The following is a 19,490-nucleotide window of genomic DNA, read 5'->3' as shown; positions in this document are numbered from 1 at the left end:
CTCCGGGGACTTCCAGCCGGGGACTTCGGGTGGCAGTATACGCCGTGAAGTTGTTTGCAGCCTGCCAGTAAACCCAAAGCAGAAGAAGAAGTGACATCAGTGGCGTCAGCGGCTTCATTTGCGTAATCTTCCCTCAGGGAACTTATTCTGGTGTGAATTATAGACTGTATATATAAATGGCAGAGTTGCCGTGAAGCCCTTAGTAGGCGGAGTCGGCCACTAACGGCTCGACAGCAACATCAGAGTCTAATCCCACCTGCTCCAAATAAGGGCAAAGAGGCGGAGCCGAGGCGGGACCTGCTGCCTCCGAACTGGAAGTAAACAGAGCTAGCTCAGGCTAAGAAGCTAAGCTAACATGAAATACATGCATACCAAGTTACTGCTAACAGTGTAGTTCCCCTATATAAACGTTCATAATCAAATGAGACAATCTGCAAGAGAATTAGCTATATTTTGTTATTCTTAATGCTTGTCATTCACACATTGAGAAAAGACGGACTCCACCGCCCGGACCTAACGGAGCCGCAGGGGGCTAGCTCCGGGACGCCGGCTGGAGCTAGCCCCCTGCGGCTCCGTTAGCTCCGGCGGCCACCACTGGGATAATTGGGTCCCCTATTAACATTTGCTCCCGTTTAGCATTATGGGCGTCATAGCCATAGACTATAAAAGTCTTACCCAAGGCTGAATCATAAACTAAAATGTATATGTATGCATAAAGGGTTACGTCCTTAGCTGGCTAATAAGTAACAAGCTAAGCTACCAAGCACACAAACACCTGCGAACGGGGTTAACATGTATAATATTATCATTTTAGACTTCTTGGTTAGTACATTCAAGCGCACAGCACGACATTTTAATTGTCTGGTATTTGTAACAATATTCCCTAAAAGGCACAATCACCACGAACACGGCTAAAGCTAAAGGGTCAAGTACACTAACTAACGTTGTAGCCTCTATGGTTGTAGCCTAGCAGAGTGGACAAGTTGCTGTTAGCTGACAGTGAGGTATGTACATGTCCATCAAAGTGACCACGCCCTAATTTACTTAAAACGTGAAGACCTAATATAAATAAAAGGGTTGTGTTAGAAAACAATTCACTCACAGATTCATAATCATGAAGGTGGAATCTAACTATATCGATAATAATATTTATTGCATCCATGGGTAGAAACATGTTTCTTTCTGCTGTAAAGTTGGGCATTTTAACATGGGGGTCTATGGAAATGGCTCCTTTCTGCAGCCAGTCCCTAGCGGCCCATGTATGAACTGCAGTGTGTGGCACTTCCGTATTGGCTTCCCGGCTGTTCCCCAGAGTTTGCCGCTTGGTGTGAACGCGATCGGCTCTTAGTTCCATGGGGGTACTAAGTGCTGGGAACTAAGTAAGGCAATGGTTTGCCCACATGGTACTGAGCTGTTGTGGCAATAGCTGTGTTATCAGCATCAGCAGCTTGTCAAATGATCTATGAAGTATTTGTCTTTGTGGAGACATCAGTTATGATGTTTGTAGGGTTTCTCTGGGTTTTAAGGGTGAGTACATCCTTTACAAATCATTTAGTAGACTTACTCCTTTCTCTTTCTAACACTCATATTGTATAAGATAGCAGGGGAGAGTCGATAACCCCAGTCTGTTCAAAGATTGTGATACATCTCTCAAAACACCAGATCAAAAAGGGTCAAATGGGGAAGCTTTGAAGTCTTGACCAGGAGGCAGTTGACAGCCCAAGATAAAACAAAGGAGGACATTTGCCCCTCCCCCGACAGCCAATCAGAGTGTTTTCTCTTACCAAATGGCTCTCCTTCCAAATAACCATGCTTAAGCTGATAGAGTCTCTGACTAGGGCCAAAGACACTTCCAACTGTCCGAATCTGGCCGACTCTGGTGTAAATGAAGTTGGTGTGAGGTATAGTGGAAAGATGTTGGAAGTGTTTTCTTTATTGATAAATCCAAATTATTGCTATTTTCACAGACTTTGTGATCCGACAGAAAGGTCAGAATGTAGAACTTACATAGACAATACAGCAGTGTGGGCTACCTGAGTGAATGTGTCTGTTCATTGCGTACCTGCACAGATGGAAATAAGCTAATAGCGATGTATGGTCCTGCGCTTATAATAGTTATTCATTTTGTGACACGATTCCCTTTACCTCCACTTGTCTTCAGTTGCTGCACCAGTTGTTTTCCCGTCATGTATCTCTGTTGAGAACTCCCCTGTCCAGCAGAGATTTCACCTTGACTTTGTTATTCAGCCACCGTCCTGTGCCAAAACTGCACCAGATGACATCGGGGCGTAAACAGCGCCGCATCCATCGGGTCACCTCTGACAAACCCTCTGCAGGGCAAAAATGAACCGCTGTTGAGTCAGTCCTGTGGCATGCTTTCGAGTGCTGTGAATCACACAAATATTTCCCCTTATCATACAGTCTCCACCAGCAATGTTTCACCCCGTGTCCCCTCCAGAGGCTATGTGGATATTTCAACTCAACATATGTTTACTGAGGCGACTGTGTGGACTGTTTCGATGAAAGCGTGGACAACAGAAGGAAAGATGGTGGGGTTAACTTGCTGTGCTTCCAGTGGCCAGTGTCTACACTTTAATGCTCGAGGATGGAGCTTTGACCTTCGTGGTCACATGGCTGCAAGGGCTGTCAAATCTGAAATGTGACGTGACTTAAGGCAATCGGACAGCTTCAATATGTGTCCAGTGCACCCGAAAGCAAGTCAGGCTGTAGGCTTGAAACACTGTGCTCGTGTGAAAGCCAATCTTTTTTTAAAACATGTCTGTCCTCTGTGTCTCCTCAGAATGAAGAACAAGCTCTGGTACTTTGAGTTCGGCACCACTGAGACCATATCGGCCACCTGCAAGAAACTCAACGAATGCATAGAAGTGGAGGTGAGTTGAAGTCTGAACATCTTTAAAATGTAACCCATCCTACTACTTGGAGCTCACACAGTTCACACTTCGTATTTGGTCTGTTCAGGAACCAGTTCTCAAGCCAAGCCTAAAGACTGAGACTTCCAAAAAGATGGAAAATATCTTTAAATACCTGAGAATATATATGATGCAAAATATGGAACATGTTGTGTACACTATGTCAAGATTGTTGTTTTTTCCACCGTTTTACTGACAGACTCTTAGATGCTGTTGTTCTTTAATGTGTTGCAGATATTCACAACAAAGTAGTTTTCTCATATTAATAAGGTGGGCTATTTATAGTACACCATCAGATGAATGCTCCATAAAGTTACTGATTGCCTCATTCTGTCACACGGCGCAGTATAATCTGTCACCATGGTCGCCTGAAGCACAGCAAGACTCCGAGAAAACACTCGATAAACTCACCGTTTCAAAAACCATTGGGAAAATAGCGATAGTCTCCATATGTTTAAAAAAAAGCACATTTTTAGAATCGTTTTTCATTTTTTGTTGAAATATTTAGGATTCCATCAGCGCAAGTTAATGAATTTCCTTTATTTCTTAAAAAAGAAACATAAATGTTTTTGAAATTACTTTTCAATGGTAGATGAATACACATGGTGCTCTAGTGGTATGCAATTGACATTAAAACATAGTATTTCTCATTGCATTATGTGAGATGATCCCATTTAAAACTTAACAAATTGATTTATGTTACTTCCTGCAAAGTTACCATGGCATGTTTATCGAACACTCAGACTCAGCAGAGAACAAATAATCAAGTAATTTTCTTTTTCACGCAAGTACACAGGCTTTCAACCATGCTCCCGTTTTGACGCAGAATCTGTCAGCCTGATTGGCTCTCAAGGATTTATAAGCCTAGTCCTCTTGACTGAGGGCAGTTTTCTAAAAAGACACTTGGATTGGATTTTATCTGACTCAGAAAAGCTTGTATGTTGTGCCTAACACATTATCCTGGAACCCATCAGTTATGGTTTCTCTTTAAAGGCTTCTATACATACTTTCTGAAACGCTCTATACTGCTGGTGGTGAAACGGCTCTTTCCTGAGAATACACTGACGATGATGACGTGTTTACCGCTCAGAGTTATTGTTTCCATGTAAGGTCATCATCTCTAATAAGAAACTGAGGGACAACTGTGTAGGCAGGTAGCCGATCATAAGGGGGGTCATGTGACGTGCACAGGCAGGAAACCTTTTGGAGGGCACCTAGTGAGAGGTGCTAAACCACCGGGTGTGGGAAATAAACGCCAGGTGACAGTAGGGAGGGTTAAAGTGAAGGCGTTGTCTTCACAGCTTTTACTGTGACGCAGCTGCATTAATTGTTGGGCTTGTATTACTATGACCTCGACGAGGGAGGACAGGACTTAACACATTTAACAGTGAAGTGAAGCTACTGTTTGTGAGAAGTCCTAGGAGACTGTTGATCTTTACATGCCCTTAAGTTTGCCCTTCTAACATGCAATCACATGCATGTTAGCATGCTACTTAGCCACATAGATAGAACATTTCCAGCTACTAGTCATATTTTCTTTCATGCAAGTTAATTCATTATTTTACTGCCAAAACTAGGGGACATTTTCTTGTGAATCTAAATTATTATGAGGGCTGTTAAAATAAATTGGTTGGAATATTGAATCACTTGTTAAGGATAGGTACGGACAACTGCAGTGTGAACACTTCTCCAAACACTTTATAGAGCTGTTCAATATCAGGCTGCTATGTGTTATGTAGTTTTCCACACACACACACATGCACACACACACACACACACACACACACACACACACACACACACGCATGCACACACACATTATGCTGCTTTGACACAGCAAGAATCAACCATGCATGCTGAGTCACAGCAATGTGTTGCTGCCATTCTCCGTTTGACTTATCTGATGAGTCTAGACGAGGCTATGAAGCACAATATAATTCAGAGTTAGGCCAAGAGTGTACATATCATAAAGTATGATTTGACATTCGGCCAATTTATATGTATTACCTCCACCAAGGTTGTTGTGTTTGTGGTTTGGTGTGTTGCTCGGTTTGTCTTTCAGAAGGATTACAGAAAAAACACTTGTCAGATTTTCATTTAACTTGGCAGAAGGGTATAGCCTGAGACAGATTTGGAGCAGATCTGAATACAAACAGTTTTTACTTGCCTTGAAAAGGCCTCGATGGAGGTCTGTGCGCTCTGAATGCCCTTGTAGTTGCTTTCGGCTTCAGACAACCGCACATCTGGCCTCTGTCCAAGTAATGCGTCAGGGAAAAAATAAAACTTGCTGCTGTGAAAAGGGAGTACAAGCATCTATCTAACTCTCTGATACAGCAAATATTACACTGCTACCCTAATCTCTATGGCGTCCATTACCTTAGATGTTAAATTTAGCTATGTCACTACATGGGAAAATCATGTACATGCTCTGTGGTTTCCTGGTGGGAGAAAATATTTTTGCATTTAGCTGGTCAGTAAATGTCTATGCTAATAACTAAGTTCCTTATTTCTTATATTGAATCACAGGTCAATGCCAACAGAGGTGAACAAAATAAGCTGCATGAGCTTTGTTTGACCCTGTTGATTAGATTTGTTGAGCTATACACAAAGCAGCCAATCGGAGACCCCCAGAGAGCTAAAGCTGGGGTCTTGACACTTCTGGCAGAAGAGAAGTGGAAGGGCTAAGCTGTAAAGCAGCATTGATTTCAGTGACGGCAGTGAGACAAAATGGGTAATGTGATTACATACAGTACAGCTAAGTTGATCAGTCGACGCTAGAAGAGCCTGTGAGCAAATCTCAGTTAAACCATTAGATAATAACCCAGGGTGTAACTGGTGCTGCTGTGTCATCTTACGTCAACAGAACATGTGAATCCTGCACTCTTTACCTTAAAAGTAGAATTGTCAGCCCCATTTAACAATGTGGTTTACCAACAGTTTTAATTAAACGATGACAGCCCGTGTTTTATATATTCATAGTTACTCTTGTGACTGTAAGGTTTGGAAACTAGATACATGTAAGAATACGCATCAAAGCTCATGGCATTGTGAAATGCATTGAAAGGAACAGAAGGAATGACTTTACCAAAATAACTTCCCCAATAATATGATTTCTATACAGATGGAAGCAACACATGGTGGATCATATGAAACTGGCTATTACCATATCCTTGTATCACAAGTTATTACATTTCATGTTCCAGACTTCTGTTTGAAATCCCGGAAAATACTATACTCATCACCATCCATCTTTCCTCCTGGAGAATTGTGCTGCTGTTCATCCTCATCGATCACACTCACTTACCATCCACCCTTCTTTCAACCTCTTTAGCTTTACTCCCTCTATCTTCCTTTTCCTGCCTATCTATCTCCCCCACTCCAGCTGTGGGGGTCCTTGACCTTGTAACTCCTACAAGGAACCCTTTTGACCCTATTCCCTCTTTTCTGTTACTTCTCACCTCCTGCACTTTGTAAGCAGCATATCTCAATTCTCAGGATATGTTCCTAGTCCTTTCATAAATGACAGACCTGTATCTCTTTTATTTGTATTTCCAAGACACTAAAATATAGTTTTAACCAACTTTTTGTGTAAAAACTCAACTGAGAAGAATAATACTAATTTGTAACTGACCGAAGCGGGAAGCTGAGGGCGCTGCAACACCCCCTAGCGGCAGGCAGGGGGTGCGGGGCTCCCCTGTCTGAATTATTATTTGACGGTTATTGCTGCTCCCGCTGTGCATAATCTGTGTAATATGTAGCAAATAAATTCCACATTGTTGTGTTTGTGTGTGTGTGTGTGTGTGTGTGTGTGTGTGTGTGTGTGTGTGTGTGTGTGTGTGTGTGTGCGGACATAGCGCATTTAGTGTGTGTGAGAGAGGGAGAGAGAGAGAGAGAGAGAGAGAGAGAGAGAGAGAGAGAGAGAGAGAGAGAGAGAGAGAGAGAGAGAGAGAGAGAGAGAGAGAGAGAGAGAGAGAGAGAGAGAGAGAGAGAGAGAGAGAGAGAGAGAGAGAGAGAGAGAGAGGTGCCAGCAGCAGGGACCGTGTTGTTAGCATCTGGTTAGCTAGCTACACTAACGGACATACGGAGCTGTTGCTGTTGGTTCCACAACAAGCTGGAGGAGAGTCCTCTCCTCTCACGGCCCCTACACACGGCGGCGTGCGTTGCCGCTTCAACGCTTCTACCCATTCACTTTGAATGGGGTGACGTCACGATTCGCCGAACTGCATTCTGGTAGTAAAGCGTAGCTTCTCTCGAGGTGCTCGCTGCAAAAGTAGAGCAATGTTCTACTTTTGCCGCCTCGACGGAGGCGTCAGCCAATCAAATCCCTCGTATGTAAATCTGACAGTACAAGCAGTAGCCAATCAAACCGGGTGTATGTTGGGAGAGCCAGACCGCAGTTATTTCCCATATGTCAACAAAAGGAGGAGAAAATGATCGTGGCGGTAGGGAACATACAGGGATACAAACCGGAGGAGCCAGGCATGGGGGGAGGTGGTAGAAACTGGTAGGTTTTCGCTTGTTTGGGGAGTTTATATCCAGTGTACTTCGTTTGAATGGACAGCTAGCAAGCATAGACAGTATATTTAGCCAGCATGGATGTAGCATGAATGCTTTGCTTTGTATGTCCGGGGCGGGACATTCATGTGGTTGGTTGTTGGTCGGGCTGCTCGCGTTGATTCCCCAAGCTCAAGACACGCCCACCGCCAAGCGGCAACGCACGCCGCCGTGTGTAGGGGCCGTCAGACTGAGAGGCTCAGGTGAGCTAAAGGACTCTCTGAGTGTTTAGATAGTTCACTTTAGTCTAAGTTATCTCAGTGGGTCTCAAACGGTTTGGTCACAAATTATTCAAAAGATTATTTCCGCGGCACACCTTCATATGATCATTATCGTTATAAAACAAATAAGAGAATAAAGGAAAAACAGTTATGAAATACTATATGGCAGTAAAACCAAATTTACCAAATTTGTAAAATATCCATAAAGAAAAAGAACATCTGCTTACAGTTAGGGATGCACGATATTGGTTTTTTGAAACCGATACCTGCTTCTCAAGACCGATGCCGATACCGATAACCGATAATAAAAATTACGCCACTAATTATTTTAACGCGATTAACGCATGTGTATTTTTTTTCCACGGCCGCCCCGTAGCTTCAGAGCGCATCGAGTTTAAAATACCATCTACAAGCTGATGCTGACAGCCCTGCTCCTGCCGCCCGCTTGTGGCAGACCACACTTCCACGCTCACCGGCAGGCACCGACTGGCCACCTGGAGGACCGGGAGGGTGTGTGTACGTGTGGTCCGAGCGAGCAAGAGAGAGACCTTAGTGCATTGTTGTTGTTAGCATCTGGTGCTAGCTAGCTGCGCTAACGGATATAAGGAGCTGTTTAAATGAAAACAGAGGAGCGCTCTATCCACACAACTGCGCCGAGCACTTGACTTTATGCAGGAAGCAGACAGCGGGACATTGTAGGAGAAGTCAGCACACTCAGCAACATGATTGCAGCGTCCAGGCTGCTCCGGTTCGAGCATATGCCTTGAGTTGCACATAGCTCCAACGCGCGCGCACAGACACACACACACACACACACTGTATTGTATTATTGTCTTCGTACGCTTTTAACACACCATCGTAGCGATGGCGATGTTTCAGGTGACTGATCAGGTTCGAAGTATTAGGGAGCGCTGGATTTGTGAAGAACTCCCCTCTTCCTAAACCACTAACACCACAGTACTGGCAAAACGGGAGGAGCCGAGTGAAAAACAAGCGCCCCTCATCCCAATCCACCCACACCGCAGTATTTTTTCTTTTTTTTTACCCAAAAAAAATACTGTATATTATCGGGGCTATTAATACTGTTATCGGTTTATCGGGATGACGTCATAATTCCTAATATCGGACCGATAATTATCGGGCCGATAATTATTGTGCATCCCTACTTACAGTTTCATATGGGTGCTGAGAGATGTATCCAGATCTCTTAATGTTGCTCTCAAAGTGCACCAGATTGATGCTTTTAACTTCAATATTTTAAAAAAAATCTTCCCGGGGGAGCATGCCCCCGGACCCCCTAGAGGAGGTGAGGTCCGCTCCCCACTCGTAAAAAATAGCACTTTACCCCTGCCTATATGCCGTGAGCTGATTATCGAGCCTTCATTGTAACAGTCGCGGGTGTACTGTGTGTTTGCGTGTGGGGATTGCTTTTGTGCGTGCTCTATAGTGCCTGTAATAGTGTTCACTGGAGTCCAGCATCTCAGCACCCCCACTCAAAATACCTTCCCGCGCCTCTGGGAGTCTTCTCTTTTTAAAACGTATACACTAGACTTGTAGGCTGCACAGTGAACAACCTGTTCCTCTTTTCAACCTTGAAAATATTGAGCGTATCAGGCTCTGCACTGACAACTTGCTCATGGAAACCGTTTTATTTCTAATAACAGGAGTTCCACAAGGCTCCATCCTGGGCCCTCTACCCTTTCATATCCGAACAGGAATACTTGATATCCCTTTGTCTTTCTTGATATACTGGCATGGCTTAAATGCTATGCTGATGACACCCAGCTATTCATGTAATTACCCCATCAACATTCAGGTGGAGGCACACTTTTCTGGATTGATTGTCAAGGCACCACCTCAAACTCAACCCTGACTAGCCTGGGATTGTGTTCCTTCAGGAGAAAGGGTTCCTTCACCTCAGTCCATCACCATCAATAACACCACGGTGGCCTTGACCCTGTCAATCAAAATGATGTTGTCAACAAACATTGCAGCAGTCCTGCTCAGTTCCTCCTTTACATCTAAGTCCAGGAGTCCAAGGAGCTGATCCAGGTGACAGCCACTAGACCTCTGCAGCTGATACAAAATGCTGCTGCTTGCCTTGTATTCAACCTTTCCAAATGTTTTCACAATACTCAAATTCTCCCTGAAATACGCTGGCTGTGTTGCTGTTTGCATCCAGTTCAGGGACCTGCTCCTTTTTGCCCCCAAGCTATGGTCAACCACTACATCCCTGCCAGAGCATTGGGCTCCTTTGCCTCTAGACATTTAGATGATCTTTTTGTCACAAATCTTGCTCCTTTGTTCTGAGCTGCGGGCTACAACCCAACTTGTTATAGTGTACAACTCAATAACCATTGCTAGCATTTACGTACAGTATCTCTTGTTTCTTTTCGAACATCTCAAACACTTATTTGTTTCAAAGGGATACACTCACAAATGTGGATAATATCTCACTCTTGCTTCCACTTGGTTTGAATACACGTATTGTAAGTGGTTTTGGACAAAAGCGTCTGCAAACTAAATCTAATGTAATATATAACCTCGCATTTGTGATCCTACAGCTTCAGTGCACAAACGGGGGCATAACTTTATGTATTATTTGTTACTTTTTAGCTGCTCCTGTCCTATATGTTTTTTCATTGTCCTTGTCTTTCTGTCTTACTCTATTTTCTCGTCATTTTTCGCTCAGTGCGACGGTATCATCTTGGACCTCAGCAACACCTCCTTGGAGGGAATAGCTGTGCTCAACATTCCCAGCATGCACGGCGGCTCCAACCTGTGGGGCGAGTCGAAGAAGAGGAGAAACTACAACCGCATGAGCAAGAAAGTTCCCGACCGGATGCCAGCCAGCACCGTCACGGACGCAAAAGAACTCAAATTCTGCATGCAAGGTGAGTCAAAGCAGATGAATGATGACTGTGCAATTTCAACTTTGCATCATGAACGAGGCAACAGTGTGTTTGGTTATTAAGAAAATACTATTAAATGTATTTCAGCCACAGTATTGTAAAGACCAAGCAAAGATTTAGAGATGTCAATATGTGCTCTTTTTAGGCTCTTCTTTGTATCCGATCAGAGACTCTAGTGCACCGGGTGCAATGCTGCAATTCAGGTGGAGGCAATGCTGGTAGATCGCGAGTCATTCATAAAAAAAAAATCCAGCTCCGTTAAAATAGACAAAACAGGTTTTGATGCCTCCTCCCTTGGCCTCCCTGCCACTTAATTCAGGAGTTTACTTGATTGACAGAAAAAGCGACCTATCGCTTTCCAGTCTGTTAACCCAGAATGCAAAGCGATACAAAATCAGTCAAGTGCCGGGAAAACTCCAATTAAGTTAAAGAGACAAACAAGAGACAAACAACAAAATGAGTGCGGGACCGAGCAAGAAGCTAAAGACATACCACTTCCACCCAGAATGGGAGGAAGAATATTTTGTTGTGATGTCACATTCAAAGGTTATTTGCCTTATGTGTAAAGCAAGCGTCGCTCTGCCAAAGAAAGGTAACGTGGAGAGGCATTATCGGAGTGTTCACAAGGCACATGACAGCGACTTCCCTCCGAGTTGAGAAAGAGAAAGGTCATGTATTATTGCTACACAAACATTATATTGCCATCTTAGTGTCGCCAACTCGTTTCTAAAATGCAAAAAGACAAACAAATGTCTCTATGGTCGGTGTATTTTTGATCTTTCCAATCCAGACGAGATCTCTCTCTCCCGCGTGTGCGAGGGGGCGGGGCAGTTTACACACACGCAGCTGCTACATGCATCAACACACGGCAGGGATTGCGGAGAGAAGTGCTCCAAGGTGTGGTTAAATGTTACCCGTCTTGAGGTGGACGATGCTCGTTGCCAAGAGTCAGTGTTTAGCATGTAAGGGCGGTAACACGAGCAATTTATCTAAACATTTAGCAAAAGTGCATGTTTCCACGTCAGGTGTTATGTATGCTAGCAGCAACACACGGAGTTAACTCAATTATACAAACCTGGGTTAATGATTAGAGGAAACTGAGTTACTCTTTATTTTGTTAAAGTTTCAGCTATTCTGTTTACAGTTCTGTCATCAGATTATTTAATACGATGTGTTAAAACATTGTTGTTTCTTTTGATGTGAAATATTATTTATTTAATTTAAATAAAAAGCAATGCTAATTTTGTAAACAATTTGTTAAGTTAATTTAATAATATATGCATTTTTGAATCAAGTATTCATCTTTATTGTCTTCATTGCTAGTTTCCACATGCCTAAAACAGCCTCAAGCTAAATCTAAAAGTTGATGGCTAAATAAGAGCGCTTGAGAAATTGTGCAAGGCATACAGTAATAGTCCGAATAGTCGATTAATCGTTTCATTAATCGATAGATTAATCGATTATCAAATTAGTCGTTTGTTGCAGCCCTATTGTAGTTATCCCATGTATAAATAAAACGTGTTATTCAGCAACCCTTGCAATTTGGGATTTTATTTTTGGTTGGTAGACCTCGGTGAGCTGGTCATTTCAAAAGTAGCTCACCAGCTAAAAAAAGTGTGGGCACCCCTGCTCTAGTGCAATCAAGACAGACTACAATGTTAAAAAAAAACTGACGTGGTCTCTATCTGACTTTAATCTTACTTCAACTCAAGCCTGGACTATTATTACTTGTACAGCTAGTGGTTTATTATTACCACTATGACCTCTGCCTGCTTGCAGTGCTGCTCGTACGGTGACTTTCTCTTCACACACTCCCAACTGAGAGTGACTCCCTTAGACTCTGTTCTACATTCACAAAAAAAATCATATTTTTAGACTCTAATAGGGTCAGGCGGTGCACCACCACTATAATATCACCGTGGGAAACCCAGCACTGTAGTTTGAGTGATGTGAGTTTAAATCAAGGTTATAACCAAAGTAATCAGCCTCTGCAGGGTGTCTAATGGCACATTTCCACTGCAGCGGGGTAGCCCCGTTTAAGCGTCCTCGCTCAGGCCTTGGGCTGCCTCGCTGGCCGTCCGAGGCCGTGGCGCATTTCCATTACAGTTTAGTACCTGGGGTAGTAACGGTAGCAACGCAGTGTAGGCGGGGCGATTGGCTTTTTGGCGGGCTTTTTGGGCGGATCGACGCTGGGTAAAACTGCAGTGGCGTCATCTTCAATGCGACACAACTCACAAAACACACACAACAATGGAGGATGTGGAAGCGATCGTTTACTTGTTTCTTGGTGTGTGGCTTGCTATCATTAAAAATGCTGCAAGCTTGCTTCTAGATATATATGCGACGCTAGGGATGATCTTGCACGCGATCTTGTGACGATTCTCTCTGACCAATCAGCAGTCGAGAGTGTTGACGTCACTAGTTCAGCCCCGGCCCTGATTGAAACACGATTTTATGGGGCCGGAAAAAGAGGGAAAAAGTACCCGCTAGCCGGTGCTACGCTATATGGAAAGGCCACCAAAAACTGGCCTGGCCGCTTGAGGACGATTAAGGGCGCTTAAACAGGGCTACCCGCTGCAGTGGAAATGCGCCATAACTGGTTCCTGAATGTGTGGCAGCAGCTTGTTTTTGGTTCGAACTGAATATAGCACAAGTGTGATTCATATTATTACCTTCTATTCACTTCTCTCTGCAGATATAATTGACTTAAAATGTACTTGTACTCAATGGTAGTTTTTCGTCCTGATGAGAGAAACCATTTTCCAGTCAGGTTTTCAAAATGCCTGCATTACCTTGTTGTTGCCTAGGTACATAATGTTTATTTCTTAATCAGACATCCTTTTAATTTATTCTCTAATCTACAAAACAGTATTATTTTTCTAATTTACTTCACACTGCTAACCATCTGCTTATTGTTTCAACTCTCCCAGTGTGTCACTCCATCACAGCTGGGCCTTTGACTCTTAAAGTTACATTTTTAAATCACTTTATTGTGGCCTTCATCAACAGACGCATCTTTCAAATTACAGATGTGAATTTGGAAAGCACATTTCAGCCCCTGCTATTCCTGAGAGCTTCTCAAATGAATGTCCAGGCCGTGTTAAAAGATAAACTTGTATCTTTTATCTGCTGCTACTGTACACATGCAGGTCAGTTTACTCATCGCAAGGAGTAAGACTGTGCCTTAGAAAAGTGTTTTACAATTTCCTCTGTGGCTCTCAAGCTTTTTCAAGACTGAGAAAATAGGAAGGTTATGACGAAAAGATGAATGCATTTTGGGAAATGTAAATCCTAATGTTTTTGGAGCTCAACCAAATCGAGAATATATTGGCCTGTGATCGGGGGTCCGCGGGGTCTTAAAAACTATTAAAAGTTGATAAATCAATTTAGTGAAAATTAAGGCTATTAAAAAGTATTAAAAAGTATTAAACGGCATTTTCCAAGGTATTAAGAAGGTCCACAGCAACGACAACATGAAACACCCTTTCATTTACTGAAACAATATGTCGGGAAACCCCCTCAAGGCGGCCCCATGCATAGCGTGCCATAAAATGCTGCTTCTTATTTTAAGTTTCGTTGCCTTGCTCCGCTCTGGGGGGGGGGGTTTAATCTGCTGGTGGACTACCTGAGAAATATACAGCAGGAGAACACGCCGTCCACCCTGCGTCCACCGCAACCATGCTCTGGGGTCTTCTTCGCTGCTTTTGGTGTATTTTGTGGCGGCAGCAGCGCCACTTACAGGCCTGGCATATGTACTACAGCGTTTCCAGCATTTCCAGCGGTCTAGTGTGAACGGACACGTTAATGAATCGAATGCGTGTGAACGGAAGACTTTTTTGCGTTTGCGTATGTGTTTTACTGTATGCGTCCTCGTGGGGTCGGGGTCTAAGCCAAACTATATCCGGTCACAGAGATCTGCTATTTTAAAGTAAGGTCAACACATATATATATACAGTCTATGGTCAACACATATCGACCCTAAATATAGTCTATATTAAGAACGAGAAAAGTCTTAACATATATATCGTTTTTTGTAAACATATGACAAATGTGTGAGGGTGATGACGTCAGAGCATCGTCCTATGTGCCGGGCTTGGCCCCGGACAGCCCCAGCCCAATTTAACCCCTGGGTATTTGTGAGGGAGCTCCTATATGGCATTACCGCTGAAGCTCACCAAAGTTTAATATATTTCATAGTTCAAAGTTTTGTCAATTGTTTTGTTTATTGGTCAAATACTGGTTTCTACTGGTTTCTAAGGAGTTCTACTGGAAGGAAAGAGCACAGAGTACAGAAGCAACAAAGCAGCATGCTGCATTAAACCTAACCCACAGAGAGGTTGCAGTTCATGTGGAGAGGAGGCTTCAGTAGTCTGTCTGCACTCTGTTTAGTTGTGCTATCTTACAATCAATATATTAAATGTGAGGTAAAGTGTGTCGCCAAGGTAACCGGTTAGAACTCAAAATTGCGATGAGGTCTTAAAATGTATGGAAAGGGTCTTAAAAAAGGTCTTAAAAAGGTATTAAATTTGACTTCAGGATTCCTGCATATACCCTGAAAAGGCAAGGCAAGGCTAGGCAATTTTATTTATATAGCACTTTTCAGCACGTGGCGATTCAAAGTGCTTTACAGATTAAAAGCAAACGACATTTAAGCACAAATACATTATTTAAATCAATAAGTCCAAAGAGGTTGTGTTCTACAGTCTGCCTGAATGTAATCATGGCGTAGGTGTGGAGTGTGGTTCTGTGTAGTTTATTGATGGCATCCCGTTGGGTCTGACGTCATCTGAAGGACATCGCGTGCTCACTGCTTGATAGCGCAAAGCTCCGTTTACGCCGGTTGCTAAGCAACATCGTTATGGGGAAATGCAAGTCTGCGTCCAAATGGTTGGAAGATAAGGAGGAAGGACACTCAATACTGTATATAGTCAATGTGAGGTGGAGTGTGTCGCCAATGTAACCGGTTAGAACTCAAAGTGGCGATGGGGTCTTCAAATGTATGGAAAGGGTCTTAAAGAAGGTCTTAAAAGGTCTTACATTTGACTTCAGGATTCCTGCATATACCCTGATGATGCTTTGATTATATTTTTTAAAACTTCCCCAGTCCCTATAGTGTTTCCTTCCAGATTTATTTGACTACCTAACTCTTGTGTAATTTCATGTTCTTGCCTCTTGGTCGAGTGAACAGTTTGGTCCTTGATGCGTGCGCACATGTGACATGCAGGGTTTATATCAAGTCAAGGACTTCACGTCACAATTTCTTCTTCTTCTTTTCCTTTTCCTCTCTTCAGACTTCTCCCTCTTCTTCTACTCCTTCTTCTTCATCAGGCTTTTTATATGTTGCAGCAACAAGAAAAAGCCACCTGTTGCACAAACGTCTAAAGAATATTATATTCTATATGTATCTTAACATATAATATTATAGCTGATTTGTTTGCATGTTTAAACTAGATGAAGGTTAAATGAATACGTTGAATTGTATTCCTTTTTTCAGTTATGGGGAAATTGGTAGCCGATAAAGCCAACTTAATTGAGAACCACTTATATATGCTCTTCAACATTTAGTTTTAACTGTTTACCAGTATATAGGATGAGTGACGTCCAGCCGCTGGTTAGGTTTGCTTTTAATGTACAAACCTTAAAATAAAAGCCACTTTATGCTCTCGTCAAGGTTTGGTCTTGATCATCCCATGTTCCCGTTTCTCTCTACATCCCTGCTGACTGAACTAAACCCTGTTTCCATGGAGATCTCAGGGCTATACTGAAGTAAAGACCAGATGAGAGGAAGAGCAAAAACACGGGAGAAAAGGGAAGACATGGTGAAAGGAAAGGTAGCGTAAGAAACAACAGCTGCGACTATTATAGAGTCGTTTGTGAGGAGATGGGCTTTACCTGTATGTAGATGAAATCTTTGAACTTATACTGCATGTTTTAAGTATAATTTGGAAAAGATATTTAAACTATTGTGTATTTCTGACTGAATGCGTCGCTACTCTAATGATGCTCTGTTTCCTCTTTCTGCGGAGTTCACATCCTTGTTCCTAATGTCTTGCCTTCCAAATGTTGTTTAAATATAGCATTTGTCCTCAGTTTCTTGCGAATTGCATCATATATTCCGGTTTGGATGGGATTCAATGCTTAAGAAGACATATTTGGTTCATATTTGTATTTTGTGACTCTAAGCTCTTTATTTTTCTCATACTGCCTGTGCTGCAGCACCTCTTTTCACCCTCTGTCTGAAACCAGAGCCCAGTCTGCTCTGATTGGTTAGCTGGACGGCTCTGTTGCTGTTTAGAGAAATCCCACCCCTTAGCCTATCACGTACAATGTGTTGGAGCGCAAGCCAATAGATAGTGTTTAGGGGTGTAACGGTTCACAGAAGTCACAGTTCGGTTTCGGGGTCACGGTTCGGTACAACAAGAAAAAGCATAAAAAAGTCCCAAATGCATAATTCCAGGTTTGTTATTTATGTTTGAACAGTAGTGCAATTCAGTTTCAAAATAAGGAACTCTGATATTTTGAATAATGAACTGTATTAAACAGTTAAAAACAAACCATACACACTCAGATGGCCATATTATCTATAATGGCTGATGTCAAACTAAAAGGTTTCATCAAGCTGTAAAACTAAAAAGGATGTCTTGAAAATATTACATCATAAATAATAAGAAAGTGTTTCAAGAGCGCAAAGTCGTTGAAAAACATTATGCCAAAAGCTTCCGTTATTTATTTTGGTCTCTCGGCTCTCATGTCTATTGGCTTCTTAAAAACAGCGGGGATCAGCTGCTGTTGTCTTTTTCCGGGCTCCGGTGATTGGCAAATCTGGGTGATGCCTTCTGATATGATTTAGCATGTTTGGCGTGTGTTACCATTAGCATACCGCACCGCTATCGAACAAAGCCGACACACCGTCCTCGTCCGATCCACCACTCGCACACTCCATCGTTATTTTAGTCCACAGGGAACCCGAAATGTTCCCACACAGCTGATTTAAAAGAAGCAGATGGGTTCTAGCTCCTGTGTGTTATCTGAACTCACCATACTAACTTTTCTTCTTCTTGTATTTAGTTCGTTTTGTTTCTTCTTGTTCTTCATTTGTTGTTTTAGCTTTTAGGCGCAATACCGCCCCCTGGATTATATATAGTGTAGTGGATACTGCCCTGAATGACAGACTTTTTTCCCACTCGTAAAAAAAGGCGTATTCGTCGTGTGACTGCATGTGCCGAACCGTGACGTCCGAACCGTAACGGTACGGGACGAATACGGATACCGTTACACCCCTAATAGTGTTACATAATGATGTCACTACTTTCAATATCCACATTGATGACCCAACCATGCCATCGAATTTCTGGAAACTCTACAATGCTTCAACTTTACACAGCACATCAATTTCCCCACACACAGCCGTGGATACATCCTGGACCTAGTCTGCTCCACTGGTCTCACCGCCCACCACCTACCCAGCCTCGACCTTCACATCTCCGACCACCTGGCCATCACCATGGACATCAATATCCCCATCCCCATCCAAAAACACAAGCGCACAATAACCTTCAGAAACCTTAAATCCCTGTCCCCCTCAGCACTCTCAGCCTGCATCACCTGCAAGATGTCCGCCTTCCCTCCTCCCCCGCCTGACAATCCATGTCAACTGGTGGACTACTACAACACCACCCTCTCCTCCTGTCTTAATGAACTGGCCCCCCAAAAAACCAAAACTGTCTCTTTCACACACTCAGCTCCCTGGTACACCCCCGAACTCCACCAAATGAAAGCACAAAAACGCCAACGCCTTCATAAGAAAACCACTCTAACAGTTCATCTCCATGCCTACACTGACTACCTACATCAGTACAATAACGCACTCAAAGCAGCCCGGTCCAACTACTACTCACAACTGATACACTCCGGCACCAGCAACCCCAAGGCTCTGTTCTCCACCATCAGCACACTCCTTAAACCCTGTGACAACGCCACCCCATCCTTCACAACCGCACAGTGCAATTCTTTCCTCTCATTCTTTCAATCCAAAATCGACAGCATCTACAGAAACCTGACCTCCTCAACAGCCCTCCCCATCTCCCCTCCTGGCTCCCCCCCCCTTCACCTCACAGCCCCTATCCCGGTTCTCCCCTGTGACCCCAATGCAACTGTCCACCCTCATGGCTGGAATGAACTCCACCTGCACTCTGGACCCCATACCAACTAAATTTGTCAGGGAATGCCTCCCTCCCATCTCCCAACTCATAACCACAATCATTAACTCCTCCCTCTGCTCTGGATCAGCCCCCCCCCTCACTCAAACTGGCTGCTGTTACACCCATACTGAAAAAACCTGGACTCACACCTGACGTCATGTCCAACTTTCGGCCCATCTCCAATCTCCCCTTCCTATCAAAACTACTCGAACGTGTTGTAGCCTCCCAACAGAAATCCCACCTCAGCTCCAATAACCTGTTTGAACCCTTTCAATCAGGATTCCGCACAAAGCATAGCACAGAGACAGCCCTCCTCAGAATCACTAACGACCTCTCCTCAGATTCCGGCAATCTCAACATCCTCATCCTCCTCGACCTCACAGCATCGTTCGACACCATCAACCACCACACCATCCTGCTGTCCCGCCTGGAATCATCTCTTAACATCACTGACACTGCACTCTCCTGGTTGAAATCATACCTCACCAACAGACACCAGTTCATCCACATCAATAACTGCACTTCCTCCACTGCCCCTCTGTCCCAAGGCGTCCCGCAGGGTTCGGTGCTTGGTCCTCTCCTTTTCATCCTCTATATGCTCCCCCTTGGAAAAACTATCCGCCGCCACAACCTCCAGTATCACTGCTACGCTGATGACATCCAACTCTACAT

The 19,490-nt window shown here is 43.5% G+C and overlaps 1 protein-coding gene across 2 annotated transcripts in view; it reads left to right on the top strand.

Moving 5' to 3' along the window:
- LOC117466963 (diacylglycerol kinase beta) overlaps positions 1-19,490 on the top strand; it is a 170,278-nt gene that overhangs the window by 117,750 nt on the left and 33,038 nt on the right. For both annotated transcript variants that reach the window (XM_034110501.2, XM_034110500.2), the window contains 2 exons: positions 2,801-2,891; positions 10,398-10,599. In XM_034110501.2, coding sequence (XP_033966392.1) covers positions 2,801-2,891; positions 10,398-10,599 — 293 coding nt within the window. The remainder of the gene's footprint in view (positions 1-2,800; positions 2,892-10,397; positions 10,600-19,490) is intronic.

This window comes from Pseudochaenichthys georgianus, chromosome 21 (genome assembly GCF_902827115.2).
Source record: "Pseudochaenichthys georgianus chromosome 21, fPseGeo1.2, whole genome shotgun sequence".
NCBI lineage: Eukaryota > Metazoa > Chordata > Actinopteri > Perciformes > Channichthyidae > Pseudochaenichthys > Pseudochaenichthys georgianus.
The sequence above is the reverse complement of the archived record's forward strand: the minus strand, read 5'-3'. Positions and strand labels throughout refer to the sequence as shown.